This window comes from Geospiza fortis, unplaced genomic scaffold (assembly GCF_000277835.1).
Source record: "Geospiza fortis unplaced genomic scaffold, GeoFor_1.0 scaffold237, whole genome shotgun sequence".
Taxonomy (NCBI): domain Eukaryota; kingdom Metazoa; phylum Chordata; class Aves; order Passeriformes; family Thraupidae; genus Geospiza; species Geospiza fortis.
In genome coordinates this window covers 6131064-6152286 of record NW_005054319.1, presented here as the reverse complement: position 1 = coordinate 6152286, position 21223 = coordinate 6131064, and the positions used below count along the sequence as shown (strand labels likewise).

Here is a 21223-nt window from a genome sequence, read left to right as displayed (position 1 = left end):
GGGGGGAGGCCGCGGGGCTCTGCCCGGGGAGCAGCAGGAACCGGGGGGCTCTGGCTCCCTGCGGGTCCCGGGTGCGTTTTGCGGGGACCTTTGCTCGGAAAGGGTCACCCGTGGTGGGAAAAAACCATATAGCCCTGCTCTTCCTATAATATATAAAATCAATATAATATATGTAATATATGTGATACATAACATGTAACACTCTAGGAGTTGTCGACGATTTTGGAGGTAGTAAATTTACTGTTGTTGGGGAGAAAAGCCCTTCTTCAGCCACCAGTGCCTCAGATGTATCTTAAATGTCTTTTTGAAGATTACATCAAGTAATTTATTTTTTTTCTTAACATAATGCCGATAAAGGATTAGTAGGGAAGGGAGTTTTGTCCAGCTGGCCTCAGCTAATGGAATAACCTGAAATTTACCCTGCTTTTAATTTCAAAGGATCTTTGTGTGCACAACCAATGTTTATACTAGATTTTCTTTGCATATGGGAAATTGAAGGAGACCTACTTTTTCATTTTCAGCTCCAAACTGAAGGTTCTTCCAAACATCAGACATGCTGCTTAACTTTGTGATAGTGTTTTAATGTCACTCCTGCAGCTAAGGAGTTTGAGATCTTCCTATTTTTTCCTATAATTTTCTGTATCCCTATGGGTATAATATGAAACAAACTAGTGTTTCAGGTATTTATCTAGTAATTTAATTTCACTAAAGACACTACTTGTTACATTATGTTGGCCTGATTTCCTGTTGGTTGTGGCTTATTATTTATTGTGTTTTTCTTTAATATATTAATTGGTCTTGATCTCCCTAGTATCTAAAGCTAATAGTTGTTCACAACTAAAATCTGTAACTTTTATATATGACATTTTAATATTTTTGTAACAGAATATTAACCTGTTCCTTATGTTAGATTATATGTTCTCTACAGCTGTTCAGCACTCCTGATTTTTAGCAGAAGTTGTAGCTCATTTACTGTGCAGGCAAGTAGTGTCTAAGTGCATTAAAATAAACTTCAGAGAAGCCATGGGCAGGCTCTTGAATTCCATTTAGAATAAAGGTATATGTTAAAGTTCACAGATGTAGACTGGGTAGCTTGGGGCTGTGATGAACATGTGGTCTTCAAAAACCATTCCTGTATTTTTCAGATATTGCAATCTGAATCAAAAGTTTGGGTTTTTTAGCTATGTAATCAATACTGAAAGATTTTTTTAGTGTTTTGAATATTATTAGAATAATTTTGATTTTTTTTTCCTGGCTGCTTCTTTAAGGCTTCGTCTAAGGTGTTCTGTAGTTAATTTTTTTTTGTAGGAATTCAAACTACATCTCCTCACCTACTCATTTTTTCTTCACTTTCCTTTTCTTCACTCTTTTGCTACTTCTGCAACCTGTGATGAGCTTCTTCTTTCCAGAAATTAGGGATGGCTTGAAAACTGTCTGATGATCTGGAGTGATCAGGATAGCTTTGCTTTGTGTCTTCATTGCTGAGTACATTTCCTACATAGTGCTAGAATCTACCTGGTTTAAATTTACCTTAATTGCTATATCTTCTTTAAGGTTTAGGATTTTCAGTTTCTCTAAGTAGCTTCAATATCCCTAAGATTAGGCAGACAAAAACCTGCAGTTTAAAATTCTGTTTCTTTCCTAACTGGGATACTGTACTTGCTAGGTGCTGCTCCAGGTCTGCTTGCTTGGTTACAGAAGGTAATTGACATCTTCTCCTTGCAGATGTTTGTATAAGGTGACAATTACTTTCCTGGCTGGAAGAACTAGGTGGAGCTTGCTCTGGAAATAAGTCAGAACAACATGTGATTAGACAGTGGTGCTGAATAAGTTACTTTTCAGCAGCCCAGTTTGCTTTTGTTCCCATTAGGTGCTCTGTGACACTCATTCTTCATTACATCTTTTGTAGTGGGAAGAACCTAAATTAGCCTTGACAAATCTAAACCTTAAGAAATCTAAGAAGTTGGGTATCACTTGAGGAATTTCAGTGGCCTAAAGTTAAGTTCTAGTAGTGCTTTTTTTCTTGGAACTTTATCTTGGTGAGGTTTTGCTCAAGTCATAATTCCTTAGTAATTCGAAGGCCATTATAGATCAGGATAAATGTGTAGTAGCAGCATGGCATATAAAAATTCCACAGGACTGGTTCCATTGTGTGGCTGCAGTGTGTAATAGTGTTTCCTTTCGTGTGCACTAACTTAATGTTTCTAGTAATTTGAATAAAATTCCTGTCATTTATGTTTAGAGCACAGAAAGAGCACTCTCAGAAGCCATTTATGGAATAAGATGTTAACTTTCTAAAACTGGGAAACTCCTGAGACCTGCATTCCTAATAGCTTACTTTCAAACTGGTTTACACGTGCTTTTTTTTGATTGAAAATTGTATATTAGGAAGAAAGCTGACTGATTTTACCACCAATATAACTTATGCTCAGAGATAATTTAATTTGAAAATAATTCTGAAACTACCATTATATGGGAAAAGCATATTATTTACATTTTTCAACCTAAGGAATATACTAAAACCAGTACGTTCTAAATGTTGTAGCTATGAGGACTTGCATTTATCAAATTGTGTCCAAGTCAAACTCATTTGTGTAAAATCTCTCTTTGTTGGATTCTTTTGGAAATGTGAAATGAAGACTTTTTGGTTTTCTGTCTGTGACAGCCATGGCTGCAGCACAGTTCTGTGCCAGGTGGACTGGGAGGGTGTCACAGACACATTGTGCTTCTGGGGAAACTCTCTGGCAGTTGCTGGACTAGCAAACTCAACTCAATTAAGGCCATGTGTGATAATGAAATGCCAGTAGATTATGTTAGGGCCTCTAAACGTTCATAGTCACACCTGTGCCTTGCAACTTCACTGTTCTTCAGCTTTTATGACTTCTTTTTGTACTATGTTTCATAAATTTTGTAGATGTATGTAGCAGAAAATTACATTTTTTCTTTGTTTCTGTATCAAGGCATGGTTCAGAGGGAATAGTTACACTGACCTGCCATTAGTAATATTTCTATTTTTTTTAATTGGGTATGAGAGAGTCAAAATGTTTTTGAAAATGCAGCATCAATCTGCATTTTTGTGGTTCAGTTTTTGTCCTAGTTCTTGAATACTCTCAGGATTCTTGGTAAAATTTATCACAGCTTCCTTGTATGGTCTTTATTATATTTTGTGTTAGTTCTTCTTTTCAGAAATAATTTTTAAGTATTCACTGTTGACTCTGCTTGGAGCAGGAGACTAAACTAGCTAACTCCTGGGATCCCTTCCAACCTGAATTGTTCACTGATTTGAAGTATGCAGTGATGGTAGCAAGAGAAAAAGCATCATTAGTATAAAGTAATGAGTATAAAAAGTGTGACATGCAGCAGCGGGTGTAAGGAAAGCATTTGTCCTTTTGGTGGTATTAGAGCTACTGTTTAGTTTGGTAGTTCTCTTGACCACTTCAAATTAATTTCTAAACATCTTTGCTAATGACTACAGTTTAAACAACTTGTCCCTACAGTCCTGAGCCAAGCAAACATCTGGCTTAAGATTCAGTGCCCCTGTTTGCTTCACTCCCTAAATACCCTCACTTGCCTGCAGTAGTCACTGCTGAAGCAGTTGAATTCAAGCAGCTGGACATCCTCAGCCTTCGAGTGCTGTAAATAAATGGATATAACATTTTTCTTCCTGCTTTTCCCTGCCCTCATTTTTTCTGACCTTGCAGCAGCTGGGACATCCATATGTCGGACAGACACAGGAGGTGGAGTTTCAGTATCATCTACTTCAGTTCTGAAACCTGTAGTTTCCAGAGCAGGATGATGAGTTATCTGTACCACTGTGTACTCCAAAGCCTGGTATCTCATTTTACACTGTGAGACTCTTCAATGTCTCAGTCCTCAAGAACTTCACTTTGCATATGAACTTACTGAGAAAGGCTTGTCTAAGACAGTAGCCCACAGTTCAAGAAGCTGTTGTGTTTAAGGGTTACATGGTTTTTCATGTCAGCCTTGGAACAGCCCTGTGCTGATGATTTCCTCACCAGTGCTGGTAGTGTTACTGTTAATGCTTCAGAACTGCAAACTTGAACTGCTCACATGGCAGCAAATCAGGGTTGTATTGTCACTGCCAGCATATGGGATAAATTCTTCTTATCCGAAAATCTTGATTTGAGTTGGCACTTGTCTATCTAGAGCAGTGTTCTGTATCAGCTTCTCTAGACAGGTGAGCTGTGCAGCCACTTGTGAAACAGGCAGTGCAGAGAAAGGCTGGATGTCTTGGCGCTGCTGGTGATCAGATAGAACATACCTGTGTGGTGCACTCAGGGTGCCAATGTGTTACACAGATGTCCTTTGTCTACATCTAAAGTGTCCCCAGGAAGGTGGCCAGGATTGTGTTGCTCCTGTTAGAATAATTCATCACCCTCGTGGCCTTGCATGACTCCAGTAAAAGACACACAAACCCCTGGGAGGCAGCTGTGCGCTGCCTGAGCTGTCCTGGGGGCTGAGGCAGCCTGCTGACCATGTGTGTGGCACTCTGCTTTGGGCTACTGCTTGAATGTGTTTGAAAGCATGATGCTATCTTAAAACTTGCTTGCTCTATCAAAATGAACACAAAAATAAATTGGGATAATTCTTGGATTCTATTTATAATTTGGTTTTACAGTTCCACTTAAGGAATTTTGGCATTTTTCTCCTGTTTTGTGCTGAGAGATATGCAAGGAAAAGAAGCAGCTGATTGTATGAAGCTATGATTGAAAGATGGTTTTATTTTGTGTTTTTTATTATGAAGGAATAAAGCAGTCATAATTTAATCCATTTAATTAATGACTATGTTTTGAAGAGGTCTATGGGAAAATGACAGTGATTGTATTCATTACAAAAGTTAGTTTAGGACAGGAGATTCAATACTACAAATATGAGTCATACTAAAGATACTGGGTTAGGAGAGATTTTTGTCAGGGTGGAATCCTGAACTGTTGAAGTACTGAGCTTGGTTTCTTGATTATCTGTCTTAAAAATCAAGTTATCACCTGAGCACAAATACTTGGCCTTAAGCAGAAGAGGACTTCAGTATATTCCCTGAAAATCCCCATAAGCTTTCTTAAACTTAGTTGTTAAGGAGCATGTCAAGTTTAGATAAGATAAGCTGAAGGTGTGTCCTCACTGGGGAAGGAAGAAGGTGGGTCTTTTACTAAGCTAACATGTGATAAAAACCTATGAATATGAAACAAATGCTAATTTTTTTTTTGCGAATTTTACAGAGTCAGGTTAAACTATTAAAGCTGCTTTTGCATTGGTGCATTTTAAAAACTGGCGTTTCCACTGGTGAAGCTGGGGCATAGGCTATAAAGCAGAGCACAGAGAAGAACATAATTTGGGGTTTAACTTTCAAAACAACTGCCTTACAGTGAACTCCTGAAAACCTTTTTTTTCTGTACAATTTTAAGTATCAAATGTAAAGCACTTTGTTTAGCTTTATTTGGGCTTGACATAATTTTTGTGTGTTTTTGTTATCCAAGAATCTCTTGGGGCTTTTTTTATTCTACTTTTCACGCTATGTGTGTTTGATGTGGACTTTTATTTTTTTACTCTGCTGTAATTCCCTTTATGCTTTCATTTTAAAAAAGGGGGGCAAACATCTGTTATGTAATGCATGAGAACTGTTGAGACTGTATGACTGTTGTGTGAAGATGTGCTGAACTCAGGTATTGGAATTACGCATACAAAAAGGTGATGGGAATCCTAAGGTGGGTGTCATGTGTTTCTTCACTCTTCAGGAATTCCTGTGAAGGAACTTGATGCCTCTATTAGAACAGTAACAAATTTACTATACAGGCATCTAAGTTTTGTAGAGAAGATATTTCAGGCTGAATTTGTCTTTTTTATTTTTTTACTTTTTTTTTTTTAATCTCTCTGCTGTGTGGTGCAGAGTTTCTCTAACTCTGTAGTCTATCCCAGTGCCTGTCAGGTTCCAGTCCTGTCTGGGTTCTTATCACTCCAGCGGCAGAGCAGGCTGGGAGCTGAGTGCTGCTGTGTCTTGCACCAAATTTATGCCTCTCATCAATTCTGTGAGTGCATTTGCATTGTGGTTCAGGTAACTGATGTTCAGGAATTAGTGGGCAGTTCTTACTTGTGTGAAGACCTTTATCAGGTTTTTCTGGACATCTGGTAAACACTGGGGTTTGTGTAAAGATGGAGGTTGTCACTACTGCTTAGCAATTCAGTTTGACTTTAATACTGTGTTTTAACCACTGTTCTAATATTGATTCCTACCAGCTGTACCTGTTCTAGATATGAAAAACTTGCTACATTCTAATATAAATTTAAAGAGCAATTTTCTATTGTTTATCTACAAGCATTCTAACATGTTAGTGCTGCAAAATCCCTAGCTTATAGTCTTTTAAAACAATATTTTCAGAGGTTGGATGATAACTTCAAATTTGTTGTCCTTGTGCAGCTTCGGTTATTGTACAACAAAAATGCAAACAAGTACAAAACTTGATGTGATATGCTACAAACTTATCAGTAGTAGAATACTGTGTGAATGAAGTAGGCAGAGTGGATTCTTTAGGACATGAGATGTATTTTAAAGAGATCAGTCACCGTGTTTTACAAGTTTTACAATTTTGGACTCTGTATTGGTAGTGTACATACTCTTCCAGTCAATTTTACATTTAAAATATCCCCACAATTACCTTTTCTAGACAAGACTCTGAATTACATAATGTCATTTTCTGATGACACCAGTAGATAAATGCAGCATCTGTATCCTTTTTTGCCCTTGGCATTGACAACAGAGATATTTCAAAAAATGTCCTAAGGCTCTGATGTTGAGCAGGACTAAAGATAAGCCACTCAGTCCATATAATACCATGGATAAGGTTGCAACAGCAGTTCCTGACTTAGGGCTTGAAGGAGAGATAGAGATGGTTAGGTGTAAAATCCTACAGTTGCTTGTCATGCACAAATCCAGTAACTTGAGGCATTTAAAAATTGGCATCACTTAAGGCATGTCCTGACTTTAAAACCAGATTTCCTACAAAGTACGTTTTGAGTCCCTCTCATATGAAAGATTCCTGTCTGGATGATCTTCACAGATGAGAAGAGGTGGCAGACCAAAATGCACCAGCCCTGTGCTCTAGGGAAGCAGTAGCATTGCATCCCTCTTTTCAGATGGTGGTCTTAAGGCAAATTTCAGGCAATCTGTTCACTTCCACACGGAGTATGGTAAATCTGAGCCTTTGTCTGAAATAACCTGACAGAACCTGAAATTGTTTATCAGAAGTAAACAGTTACTGTGGAGAGTGGGTATTTGTCACTTAGAGCATGTTTTGAAATTAAGTTTCTTTATTTACTTGGTTTCTTAACAATAGTTTTTTTAGTGAGTGGTTTATGTTTCTTTCAGCTTTGAAGAAACAGTATATGTTTGATACAATTCAGTGTCTTCCTTCCAAAGCATGTCTGCCACTTGTGTGCCAAAGTGACCAGAGTTTAATAAATGGCTGTGGTTATAGCTGAATATCTGTTCCCCCCTGGTTGTGTGGCACTGCTACTCTTTAGCATCCATGCACAGTCTTACTGACTCTTGTGTGCTAGGCCTGTACAAAATTTACAGAGGGACTTTTTATTCTACTTCTTCTCTGTTAGTTGTGAAGAAACTTTTTTCCTGTCTGCATACCTGCTGTATTGCAGACCAGAAAATAAAAACTGAGTGTATATGAATGGTTTTGACTGACAGTATATTTCTCAGAAATTAACTAGCTCTCCAACCACTCCTAGAGCGTCTGTTCCAAGGCAAGTGCATTAATATTGCCATTTGATACATTTTTCATTACAGACAAACTTCTGGAGTGAAATCAAAAGCTTGTTGAAATGATCTTGTAATTAAAATATTTATGCATCCCAACCACAATATGTGTGAAATAGCCAGCAGTCTTCTGATGTGCTACAAAATGGAGGCTTTAGGTTCATACCTAGATTTTGTGCCACCTGCTTACCACACTCAAAAATGGGCTCCTTGGAGTCTTTTCCAGCTGCCAAATGGGAGTGATAGATCATTTCTTTAAAAGGATCTAGGGATATTCTATTCTTATGCTTTTACTGACTGTATGAATTCATTCTTTTCAAGCCTGGTTGGTTTGTTTTTGGGAGTGTAGCTCATGTGTGATCCAAGGCAGGAGTGCAGGCAGTGCTTTCATTTGGGCATTGCTGCTCATGTGTGATCCAAGGCAGGAGTGCAGGCAGTGCTTTCATTTGGGCATTGCTGTGCCCCCTCCCTGGTTTGCTGCTGGCCACTGGCTGTTGTGCTGTGACCCACATTCACCCTGCCTGCAAAGCCCTGTGCTCTGGCCCCCTGCCAGCTCTCCCGGCGCTGCTCCACTTTAGAGGAGTCTGCAGCAAATACGCAAACAGTGCGAAAGCAAAGAGGCTTAGAAGCAGGTCCTTCTCTGGGTGCCTTTGTTCTTTTGAGGGGAGTTGTTTCATCTTTAGGTCCCATCACGCGTATAGAGCAAGTGATGCTCTAAGATCTGGGTTCAGAATTCAGTTGAAGGAGAGTTGGAGTACAGCTAAACAGAGGGTATGAATTTTGTATGTGGTTGAAAAAAAAAGATAACTTGTTTCAAAGCATTATGTTCTCTTGGTATAAGTTCAACTTATAACAAGAGAAAACTACGTAGGTTAAGGTTTTAGGTATAGTTATAGAAGGCCCCTTGATCATGTGAAATAACATCCCAAAACATTGAATTGTGTGTTAATTGCAATGGATCACTCCTAGTGAGTTTAGGTTTAACTAGTAGTTACACCTCAGCGTAAAATGTGGTGTCATGGTTTAGTGTATGAGAGGGTTGAGTAATTTATCCAAAAAACCATACTTGTGGCTTTGATAGATGCACATGACCAGTGGGATTGCCCTCCATGGAATGGGACTGTGCTCTGGTGTTTAAGAGGACTGGCAAACTTACCAGACATCTGAATGAATTTATCATCTCTTGACCTTAATAACTACAGAAGATGTTAAGAATTTGTTTTTAGTAGCTTCTTTCTGTTTTCTACTCAACATTTAGTGGAAATGAGGCACAAGAGCAGTGTAGATATGGCTGTAAGACCCTTTCCCTGCAGTTGTGACGCCACATTGTGTCTTTGGATACAATGAAACTGCTTGGTTATTTTTGAACACCAGTTAGACACTAACACCAACAGCCAGCCTGCTCAAAGAGGATGGGCAAGTAAAACACTGTGTATAGAAAATTGCTTGCTTTAAGTGTATCTTTCCATTCAGGTGGAAAAATGGCTTGTTTTCAGAAGTGGTATATTATTTTTACCATGTCTAGGCAGTGTTCTTTGGCAATATTTGTGCTTAGAGGCTGTGTTTAGTACCACTTGGCAGGGAGGAGAGTCATTATTCTTTCCATACAATTCTTGCAATAAAATTGGGAGATGGTCTTTTATGGCAAAGTTTGGAAATTGGTCACATCATTGTACTTTAAAAGATAAACTTTTTTTCTCTGCAGGTGCACCTGTAGAGCCTTCTCCAGAGGAGCAGACAGCCTCTTGTGAAGGTAGTAATTTTGGTGATGATCATTACGTGATTTTTTTTAAATTATTGCAAATAATCTCTTTTAAATCTCTATGAACCTTTTCCAATCTTCATTATCCTCACACTACTCTTGTAAGGCAATGTGATTATCTGTATTTATTTACAGTTTCATAGGCAGTTGGGGAAAGGCTCATAAAGTGGCTTTATGGAAGGAAGATGGTAAAGCTAGCATGAAGCAGAATTTTTGAAATGAACCTGTATATTAAAAAGCTTTGGCAAGTGCCAAAACATCTGAACTATCCTTTTATTAATTTAGTCACTCATTTTTCTTTGTTCTTGATTACTGTCATGCTAAGTATGTGTCTAATGATTCATTTTCCCCCCTTTTTTTCCTTCTAGGTTCAAATGCTGCTGTTAACATGGAAATTTCAGAATCTGTTGGTAAGATGAGAATTGTTCCTTTTTACTATGATAGTACTATAATGTACTACTGCAGTGCTTCTGGTGAATCACTGCAAACAAAATAGTAGAGCCTTTACACTTACAAATAGTCCTTAGTGTACTTTGTTGTATCTTTATACTTGGGTGAGGAAAGAGGTAATTGAACACTAGTATGCATTGAGAGCTGCAACTGGACTGCTTGGACACTGTGAAATGATGAGTGCTTTATTAAAAAATAATTTCATATTACCAAATAGCCCCATTAACATGTGTGGAATGGTGATTAGCAAAAAACTTTAAAGTGGTCAGCAGCGTGAACAATCAGAACATAGAAATTGTATCTTTTTATTGGTTTTATAAGGCTTATGAGTGAACTTAAACTATAATCCCTCTCCTTTGCTTTCTAAACATATGGTAGTGTGTGTCTGTGGATTCAGACTACTGTGCTGATCTGAGTGGATCTTCAGATTTGATTTTTCTTTGTAAAATTGTTGCCATGTTAAAACAGAAGTTTCTGTATCCTAGATTTCTTATGTCAGCACACAAGCTAGCTTGAAAGCTCCTGGCATTAATCATTTCAGAAACAAGCAGCAGTTGTCCCTTTTCCTATAGGAAAATGTTAACAGACCTGGCAGTTAAAGCCTTGTGATTGTGCCTTTGGGGCAGGGGCTTTTCCCCAGGGTAACTCTTTTTAATTTCTTTATCTATTTGAATATATCTAATTGGTTCATTTTTAGTGGAAAATGGAGAGACAGAAATGTCCCCAGAAGAGTCATGGGACCACAAAGAAGAGCCCAGTGAAGCAGAGCTTGGAGGTGGTCCTGCAGGGGATGCGGGGCCTTCTGAAGAGAGCGCTCAGGAAATGATGGAAGAGGAGGAGGAAATACCAAAACCGAAATCTGTTGTAGCACCTCCAGGTGCTCCTAAAAAAGAGCACGTAAATGTAGTATTCATTGGACACGTAGGTGAGTTGTAAGGGAAGGTGAAGTACTTGGATCTGTCAGTTGTGTACTGTCTAGAACTCAGAGGATTAGAAATTAATGCTGTTCTTTGTATTCACCATGTCTTGAGGCTCACAGGAGCATTCGTTCTAATGAAGCTGCTCTGGAAAAAGAAAAATTTAAAGGTCTTTCAGGGGTAAAGGGCCAAGGGTAGAGTGTGTTCTCTTGGACACAACAGTGCCTTTGTTCATGATTTCTCAAGTAGCTGCTCTGTTGAGTGCTCAATTGATAGATCTGTATTTATGATCTGAAGAACAAAATCAGAAAATGGTGCTTCTTTTCTGCTTATTTTAGGGTTCTTGCTATTAGATTCAAAAAATACTATTCTGAATATTAAAATTAGTAGAGTTACAGCAATCTATTAACATAATTCATGGTTAAGAGAAGCATTTATAGCAAAATATTTTCATATAATAGTTTCAACAAGCTTCATAAAAACTTGGGTGGTGTCAGAAGTAGAGCAGAATTACTGAATCACAAGTTATACAGTAAATTCTGCCTTTTCATTTCTGTAGTTATTTACCACCTTAAAGGTACTGTAATTTGGGTCCTTGGGTAAATTCAGAATAGAGTCACATAAAGTAAAGGGGCTGTGGGCGGAGGTACAGCCCAATATTGAAGAGCAGCCCACACAGGTTAGGGACAAGGGATAAAGGAAGCAGGGAAAGGGGTTTTGCAAGAGCTTCCCACTCTTGACCCTGGCTTTAGCTGGATCACTGCTTGGTGAGGGGGTTTTGTTATGGATAACGCTGAATTTATATATATGGAAACAGCATGCTCAAAATTTGGTGTAATTTAATTGACAACAAATTATAATAGGACAAGGGAAAGTGCAAGATGCTTCCAAAAACTTAGATTGTGGTTCAAAAAATAAATCCTTCAGAAACAAACTAGATTACTTAGTTCATAATGGTCTGCTGTTTCTAGAATTTTACATTGTTGATGACTTGAATTAATTTTATTTTAGATGCTGGCAAGTCAACTATTGGAGGACAAATAATGTAAGGAAACTTAAATTTTTAGATTTCCTGTTCTTATGAATTAAAAAACATCAATTAAAATGAGTAATATTTTCTTTGTGGCTTTCATCAGGATATGCTAATACTTTTATAACAATGTCCCTGTCAATTGAGGTACTTACTGTATTTGGAATTTCTTAATTGCAGCATATTACTGTTATTGCTATAGGATTTTCACTTAATAGAAACAACTATGCAAAAGCAAACATTATCAAATTTTTAAAATTAATCACTTTCTTAGAGCATGGCTGTTTTTCTTTGTATTTTAAAATGAAATTTGAAACAGCTTTATACCATTGGTTAAACTTTGCCCTTTCTGTGAAGATTTTAAAGAAATTCATATCTTCTTTTCCCAATCACAATAATCTGTGGAGATTGTATAAGTAGCTGTTTGGAAATACCTTTCTGCTTTCTGTAAAATTGCACTTTTATTTTCCCTCTCCTTAGGTATTTGACAGGAATGGTTGACAAAAGAACACTTGAAAAATATGAAAGAGAAGCTAAAGAAAAAAACAGAGAAACATGGTATGAACTTTGTGAAGATAGTAGCACCCTTTGCCCTTTACTGCAATGAAACTGGTTTAAGCTCTGTCCAAGCAGACTTGGCTTCCTCCAGGCACGATGGTGCTCTTGTCCTGGGTGGATTTTTGGTGGCCTCTTGTTTGTTTTGGGTTTTGTTGTTGTTTCTTGGTTGTTTGGGTTTTGTGGGAGCAGTGAGTGTATACAGCACATGCAGCAGCCTCATTTCTGCTTCAAACAACTCCTGCAAAATTGATTTCCCTTTTGAAAGCTTTCTCCTTTTGGCTGGAGGATAAAAGGGGTTCAAAGGGCTCTGGAAAAGGAGCAGTTAAAGACTTCCTTAGAGCATCCTCAGGGGATGGGCATTGACCTGAACTCACTGAATCCTGTGTGAAGGGCAATAGAAAGGGTGACATGGTTCTTTTCACCAAGCAACTGCTGTCCAAGCTGCATCTCCTCAGACACCCCCCAGTCACTACAAAACAAAAGCTAAGGATGGCTACAGGCTGCTGTTAATGGCAAAAAATATTACTGTGTTAAACCAGTTCAGTTGAGTTATTACCACTTTTTATCATTAGTAAGAGCATTTTTTTCTCTATAGTCACCAGTTTTCACAAAACCTGAAGGATCTAAGTAGCTTTTTTTTTTAATTTCAGTTTACCTAACTGAAAGCTGACTTGTTGTTGGCCAGTGGGAAAAATTATTAGGAGGGGACAAGAGTCTGTATAATGAAAATCGATCAAAGATAGTGTGAATAAAGATGGTGTCTATTTCATAGCCAACTTCTGCTTAATAAGTGCAAATAAGTGAGAACTAGTAATTGTAATTATCAATAATTATATGTGCAAGTCAGAACTAATGTTTTAGTTAATTATGCTGAGAAGGAAAAATTGTTTTGTATTTAAGACTGAGGCAAAGTTTAAATTATATGAGGTTAGATCACAGCTGAAGAACTTAAAAAATGAAACATGTTTATTAGAATTTTTAGAAATTAATCCTTATAGTTGTGTGAAGGAGAGCTGGCAGTGGGCTCTGCAGCTCATTGTATGCACAAATCAGTCAGTTCAGTATTTCCAAGAACAGTAGTGACTTTACATTTAGCAATACTGAGGTGGTTAAAATAATAAGAGAAAATGTCTCTTATGACTAACAAGTTATATATGAATGTAATAAAAATTGATACAACAATAGAGTGTTTGGGTTGGAATTTTTCAGGTACCTTTCATGGGCCTTAGACACAAACCAAGAGGAACGAGACAAAGGTAAAACAGTAGAAGTGGGTCGTGCCTATTTTGAAACGGAGAAGAAACACTTCACTATTTTAGATGCTCCTGGACACAAGAGCTTTGTTCCAAATATGATTGGTGGGGCTTCTCAAGCTGATCTTGCTGTACTGGTAAGGAGACATCAGATACTTTTATTTTGCATATGCTGAGGAATTAAGTTTCTGATTTTTTTTTCTGTTGTTTACTTCTTTATTCTTTTTGTTACTTACAGCAGGCAGAATTTTCAAATGTTACATGTACTGAAATGAGTGAGTTTTGGAGTAATTTAACAGCTTCTTAAAGCTGTCCACAGGTGTCATGTGATTTTTTTTTTTTACATGTCAATGCAGAAACTAATGGGTAATACTAAGAATATACCAGTGCATTTTGCTTTTACTAGGTCTGACTACCCAAAGTTTTTTGAAATAAGGCAGTATTATTGATTGTTCTGTTGGGAGAACTATAGAACCTTTATTAAAATACGTATCTTTAATTAGGTTATTTCTGCAAGAAAAGGAGAGTTTGAAACTGGATTTGAGAAAGGTGGACAAACAAGAGAACATGCCATGTTAGCAAAAACAGCAGGTGTAAAGCATTTAATAGTTCTTATTAATAAAATGGATGATCCAACTGTAAACTGGAGTAACGAAAGGTGAGTTTAATATTAAAAAACTAATCTTCACTGCAGATACTGCAATAGAATAATTCCTAGATAAAGTAGTTTTTGTATCCCATTATTGCTGAAAGGATGGTTGACTGGTGGACTAAAGGCAGAGGTTATAAAACTGGCAGGAAAACCAGAAGCTCAGTGCCCATGACAGTGCTTCTCAATTAAGCTGGAAGTTCTGCACTCCAACATTCACAATCAACTGCTTGGATTGATGCAGACATATCTAACAAACCCCCATGCATTCTAGCATTGTTTAATTGTTGACTTGGAAACTTTATACTGAGTCTGGAAAAGGAAGTGATTGTTTGAGTTTGCCAGAGTTGTGAGAGAACCTGCTGTGTGTTCTACCTGTGAGTTTGCCAGAGTTTTTAGAGAAGCTGCTGTGTGTTCTGCTCAGAATTGAGGAGGTTTTAGTGGGAAGCCATGAGGGCCTGTGCAACCCTGGAATGTCAGCCTGCTTCACTAAGAGACAAAGGCACACCCCATTCTCTGTCTTGGTCCTGCCCCAACCTTCTGACATTACTGAATTCACCCCAAACTGAGAGGAGGCAGTGTGACAGAAATAAATAGATCAAACCTAGTTGTGGGAGACTGAGGCAGCAGTGCCAGCCTGGAGCCTGACCTCAGGAGGTGTCTGTGGTCTGTCCTGGTCTGAACTGGCCTGGATCTCTCACTTTAGGCAGTTGCAGCTGGTGCTGCTGCTCCCCAGCCCTGTCACTGCAGTGTGGGCAGAGCACTGATGATGCTTTATGGGGCAGAGCAAGGAGGGGAACACACAATACTGAGCTGTGCTGCTGGAAGGTTGGGGAGAAGATGCAAATAGGTCTCCAGACCTTAATTAGGCTTGCTTGCTGCTCACACAGTAACTTCACTGATGGAACTGAAATGTCTGCATGTTTTTTAAAGCACAGGATTATGTTATGCTGGAATAAGTGAATTTACCTTCATCTGCTTGTCATTTTAATAGATATGAGGAATGTAAAGAGAAACTGGTGCCATTTTTGAAGAAAGTTGGCTTCAATCCCAAAAAGGACATTCATTTCATGCCCTGCTCAGGACTGACTGGAGCAAACCTTAAAGAACAGTCAGAATTCTGTCCTTGGTATATGTATGTATCTTAAACTGAGCAACTTGAATATTTGCTATATTTCAATAAAAGTAAATGCTTCAGTGAAGCTGGGAGGTAGCAGAGCGTGGTATGTTGCAGTTGTGTGCCAAAGTGCTTGAGGAAATACAGCCAGAGCAACAAGAATACAGCCATGCAACGTGCCAATGAAAAGCATTTGCAAGCTGCAGAAGATTATTAGTAAAATATTAGCAGTGTTCTTTGGCTGTGTGAGTTCAGTGCCTTTACGAGCACTGGAATTTGCCAGTGATGCTGCAGCTGACGTTGCTGGAATGAGTAATTGTTTGATGTGAGCAGTTTGCTTGAAGCTGTATTGTAATTAGGGACAAGTCATGTCTCTCAGTGGATGTCATGTTTTCAATATTGTTCAGTGTACTTTAAAAAGAATTAATGGAAATCACATTTGAACCTAGCTTATGGTTTTGTATTTCTGAAATATATTGCACATCTGTCATGAGTCTCAAAGGAATAATTATTTGTGTGAAATATGCCTTTAATGTAACTTTAAAACATGCATTTCCTGGGTATTAATATGTTGGTTGAAGTAAAGTGGACTACTGATGGGATGTTATAATAGATTTAGCTATCCTAGAGGTCATTTTTCTAAATGATAAGATGAATATGATTGTTTTTGTTGGACTGCATTTATCCATTTTGAATAATATTTTTAAATGGAAGGGTGCTCATGAAATTGAAACAAATGCCTTCTGCTTTTTTAGTGGATTACCATTTATTCCATACCTGGATAATTTGCCAAACTTCAACCGTTCAGTTGATGGACCAATCAGGCTGCCAATTGTGGATAAATATAAGGTACAGATTAAAATAATAATATTGAAAGTATAAAGAGGCTGTTTTCAGAAAGCAGTAAATGGACTATTTACTGTACTTTTAGAGGGTATCTTTTTTCTTTGTTAATGTTACATTTCCAACTGTAGAATAGAGGAGGGAAGGGAAGTAAATAATTTTGGCATTATATGAAACTCCTAAAATCTGTAATCTTTCATGACGACAATTTCCAAAACACTAAGCCTAGCAGTGCTGGATATTCATAGAGTTAAGTAATCATACTCAGAGGTAAATCATAAATAGAGGACTCTTTAGGAAAATGTTTTCAGTTGCTATGTAATGATTTCTCTTTGTGAAGGACATGGGCACTGTGGTCCTTGGGAAGCTGGAGTCGGGCTCTATTTGCAAAGGACAGCAGCTTGTGATGATGCCAAATAAGGTATGGTAAGGTTTAGATATTTTTAAAAATTACTACCATTAAAAAAAAGAGCTTTGTTCTTAAAGATACTCATTACTTTAAATCAGAAAATGTTCTGTTGCTCTGTTAGCACAACTAAGCTCTCACATTTTCCATGGGTGTTGTTTCTGGGGACAGGGGTGTTGTGTAGCTCCACAGCAGTCAGAACTTGGGTTCTCCTGCCTTAGTAAACTCAGTTGCAGGACTACAAATTATCACACTTCAACTGGATTTTATTTCATGTTTGTTGGCCACTTTTACCTGCTGTGAGTTAATATTGCTCAAGAGTTTCTTTCTTTCCCCCTTTTCTTTTTTTTTTTTTCTTTCCCCCAAATGGAAACAGGACAAAAAAAAAACTTGAAAAAGAAAAATCTTCTTTTAAAAAATTCAGTTATTAGTAATTCATCAATTTAATATTTTAAATGTTCTGAAGCTTGACAGAACCAAATATAATTAACTTAAACTGCAATGGAATTATTTATTGAAATACTGTTATATTACAATTATTTTGTACCTGACTAAAATATTCACAATGCAAAACTACATTTTTGTTTTCTTTAAGCACAATGTGGAAGTTCTTGGAATTCTTTCTGATGATGTAGAAACTGAATCAGTAGCCCCAGGTGAAAATCTAAAGATCAGACTGAAGGGAATTGAAGAGGAAGAGATCCTTCCAGGATTTATTCTCTGTGATCTCAACAACCTTTGTCATTCTGGACGCACATTTGATGCCCAGGTAGAATAACCAGATTTAATTGCTGTATAGAGGGGTAAAAACCATGGAAATATTTTATGTTTTGCCAAATCTAAAACTTCAGTAGTTTGAAGTTTCAGTTCAGATTTCTTATTCACTGCCATATCGCTAAATGGGCAATAACAGATATACTTAACACTGATATCATTAATTTGAGTTTTTAAAACATAAGTTGTTCTGAATATAACTTCTCAATGAAGTTTTAGATACTTATAATGGTGAAAGCAAGACCTCATCAGGCTAGTTCTTCAGTTTTCTACTTTCATAGTATAAAGTTAAAAATTTGGCTCTTTGATAAAAATTTGTGTGTATATTGTTCAATAGACTTTTTAATATACTTCTGCATTGATTATTCTCTGTTCTTTTATAATTGAAATCAGGAAAAATGCCCTTTTTTATTTTGAATTTTTTTACAGATAGTGATAATTGAGCACAAATCCATTATCTGCCCAGGTTATAATGCAGTGCTGCACATCCACACCTGTATTGAAGAAGTTGAGATAACAGTAAGTGTCATTTTAAGTTGTGATGTGAATATAAACAATCCAGTCGTTGGGATGAAGAGTTCTGTCATGTCATACATTTATAGAGGAGCTAAAGCAACGAAGCTCCAGCCTTGAATGCAATTCTTGGTTGTGCCCTAACACAAACAAAAATGGCTGTAACTGTTAGCATAAGCCTTCTGCAAAGTGGTGTACATCGTGACTGAATAAACCATGCAAACTTTTTAATGTATTTGTTTATAAGTATATTCTTTTTTAGACCAATTCTGTTTGTAAAAAACAGTAAAATGACCCTTATTTTAGCACTTACAGCTATTATTTTTTTTCTTACCCAGGCCTTAATCTGCTTGGTAGACAAAAAAACAGGAGAAAAAAGTAAGACACGGCCCCGTTTTGTGAAACAAGATCAAGTCTGCATTGCCCGTTTAAGGACAGCAGGAACGATCTGCCTTGAGACATTCAAAGATTTCCCTCAGATGGGTCGCTTCACCTTAAGGGATGAGGGTAAGGCTGCTTCAGCAGCAGGTACTGACTGCTGCAAAAACTTACTTGGACTCAGAGCCACAGGCAGTGAGGTACTAAAATGCTCTTATCTAGTGGAAATCACTCTCTGGGTAACAATGGAAAAGTTTATCTAAGCAAATTGTTGTCATTGTGCAGAGTCCTTGCTAGTAACAGAGTTTTATTTGAGTAATGTACAGAAATATCCATTGTGAAACAAAAGACTGGATTTGAAAAATAACCAGCAGTGCTTTTTTAATGTGTCCTGGAATGTCCACCTACAGTATGAATACTATAGTTTCACAGTATGGTATTCACAGATATGAAAAATATCAGGGGGGTTGTAGGTTAGGCTTTCACATGCACACCCTGGTAAAACTCACAGATTTGTGGGATGCATTTAAAATAAAGTATTTGAAGAATAGTAAACAGATCTGGTAGTGATTCTGCCTTGCTTTCTCCTGAGATGAGTGTAGAAGCAGACATTCCATAATCCACATTGTGTTCTTTGCTGTCAGAATAGCAGGCTTACTACATTTAAATTTTTATTGTGCTTTTAAAATACACTGATGCTACAACATAATAATTTATTCTCTGTGATTTCTAATACTTAAGAGCCTGTATTTTGGGGCAGGTTTTCATGTTCTTGGAGATGTCTGCATTCCTTTCACAGTAAATATAACTCTGCTGTTTGTCTCCTTGGTTTAGGTAAGACCATTGCAATTGGAAAAGTTCTGAAACTGGTTCCAGAGAAGGACTAAGCGTTTTTCTCAATGACCCCGCACAATACTGTGAGGAAAATCGACTCAGCAAAAGCCTACTTCACACCGCCGTCTTATTTTCTGCCCATTGATAAACTTCTCCCCATATTTTGCAAAGACAAATTTCACAGCAAAGGTCCACATTATGTCAGCTTTCTCATATTGAGAGCTCTGCTATGCCACTGTTGAATTTTCCCAAAAACAATTTTTTTTTTCTCCCAAATTCTGCTTCCTTGGAAAGATTCGGCAATAGCTTTGTAAGTGATGTGGACATAATTGCCTATAATTATGAAAATCTAAAGGATTTTTAATGTTTAATTTCCCCTAGCATCTCTATTAAGACCTCTTTTTTCCAGGCAGATCATTCAGAGTGTGCGAGTGTGTGTGCACATGTTACAAAGATGACTACCATGTTAATAAACTATTCAATTTGAAATCTTTTTCGGTATTGGAATTGCTTTTGAATAATGTTTTTTATCCGGATGTAACGCAGTTGCATTAGCTTTTTAACTTCCCAGTAACCCAGATATTTGGTTACTTGGACTTTTCTAAACTCCTCAGCCTCCCCACACACACAGTTTTAAATGAGGCAATTGGGCACTCAACCAAGTTTGTATTAAAATAATTAGGTTTGCCCCTTCCCTTTCTTGAATGCATTCTGAAAAGTAAAAAACATTCATGCAAATGTGGCACCTTCATTAGCTTTACATTTGTTAATATCTTCAGCAAATTTAGGTTGACCTAACATCATTACTAGACACAGGAAGTCAATTTTGAAGGCTAGAACTACATATTGTGTCTTTATAAAAATTCAGCATTATTAAATTCTTAACTGCAGAAAATGCTAACAACCAGTAAATCAGCGAAACTTGCAAAAATAAGAGAATCTGTGGCAATAGTGCCTATTAGTATTTATAAGAGCTACATTTTGTGGGAGAACTGGGCCAATTAAAAAGTGCCAGTTACATAAATTACTCAGTTCACCCTGTCTTTAATTTAGAGGGCTGGATAATCCTTGCTGTTTTAAAGATCAGTGTGAACTGAGAGGGAGAGAGACTATTTAAATCCCTAAGAGTTTGCACATACTGAAATATGGGAGGATCAGAATCAAGCACAGTCTGTAAATTTTTGCATATCAAAAAGCAATGTAAGCTTATGAGGATCAGTGAAGTTTTTCTTGAGAAATTAAAGCAAAACTGGTTCAAAGTAAAGCTTACTCAGTACAACTTGAAGGAGCTGCATAATAAAACCCTATTTAGCTGCACTTTGAAAATGGACTGTCTGCAATTGCTGTCCTGATTCTAACAATTAGGATGAAGGCTAAGGGATTTTTTTCATTTTCCAGAGTATTAATAGTAATTATTGAAAGGTATCTTCTGAGCTACTTCAGAATATCTTAAACTAAACATTCGCAGCTGTAAAATTGGTGAGCCCCTCTTCTCCCCCAAAGATTTGCAGTCTAGTGACTGTATCTGAATTGAAACTCAAAACTGAAACATTTACCTTTTTTGGGATTTTTTTTTTGTTTTGTTTTGTTTGTTTCTTTGTAACTGTGGAACTCCCATTCATTTCACTTACAGCTACATTGTATGGACAGAAGAAGTTATTGTCCTTCAGTTTCATATGACTACACTTGTAGCTACCGTAATGCATGGAATTTAAATAAATTTTATTATGTCTGCAAATCTCTGGGCTTTTATTTTTTTGGTAAATCAGGGTTTCAAAAGTAACTTTTTTTTTTTTGTTCTTTCTACCAAGTGAACAAAACCCACAGTTCCTTGGATCTTAAACTAATGAGGAAATTAAAAGCCAGGGAAATTTACTGTCTTGTTCATCTTCTGGACTGACAAGATTTCCAGATATCTGACTGATGTCTTGAAGTAAGCTCATGGATTGGAAATTT

General features: G+C 37.3%; 1 protein-coding gene across 1 annotated transcript; it reads left to right on the top strand.

The window, feature by feature from the left end:
- The first annotated feature begins 9488 nt into the window (after positions 1-9488).
- GSPT1 (G1 to S phase transition 1) lies at positions 9489-21005 on the top strand. The gene is made up of 14 exons (XM_005420414.2): positions 9489-9536; positions 9914-9955; positions 10693-10920; positions 11924-11957; positions 12423-12500; positions 13710-13890; positions 14257-14411; positions 15397-15537; positions 16275-16368; positions 16703-16783; positions 17364-17537; positions 17972-18061; positions 18394-18562; positions 19268-21005. Exons 2-14 carry the CDS (start codon positions 9934-9936, stop codon positions 19318-19320), a joined length of 1500 nt encoding a protein of 499 aa, XP_005420471.1. The 5' UTR covers positions 9489-9536; positions 9914-9933; the 3' UTR covers positions 19321-21005.
- The last annotated feature ends 218 nt before the right edge of the window (positions 21006-21223 follow it).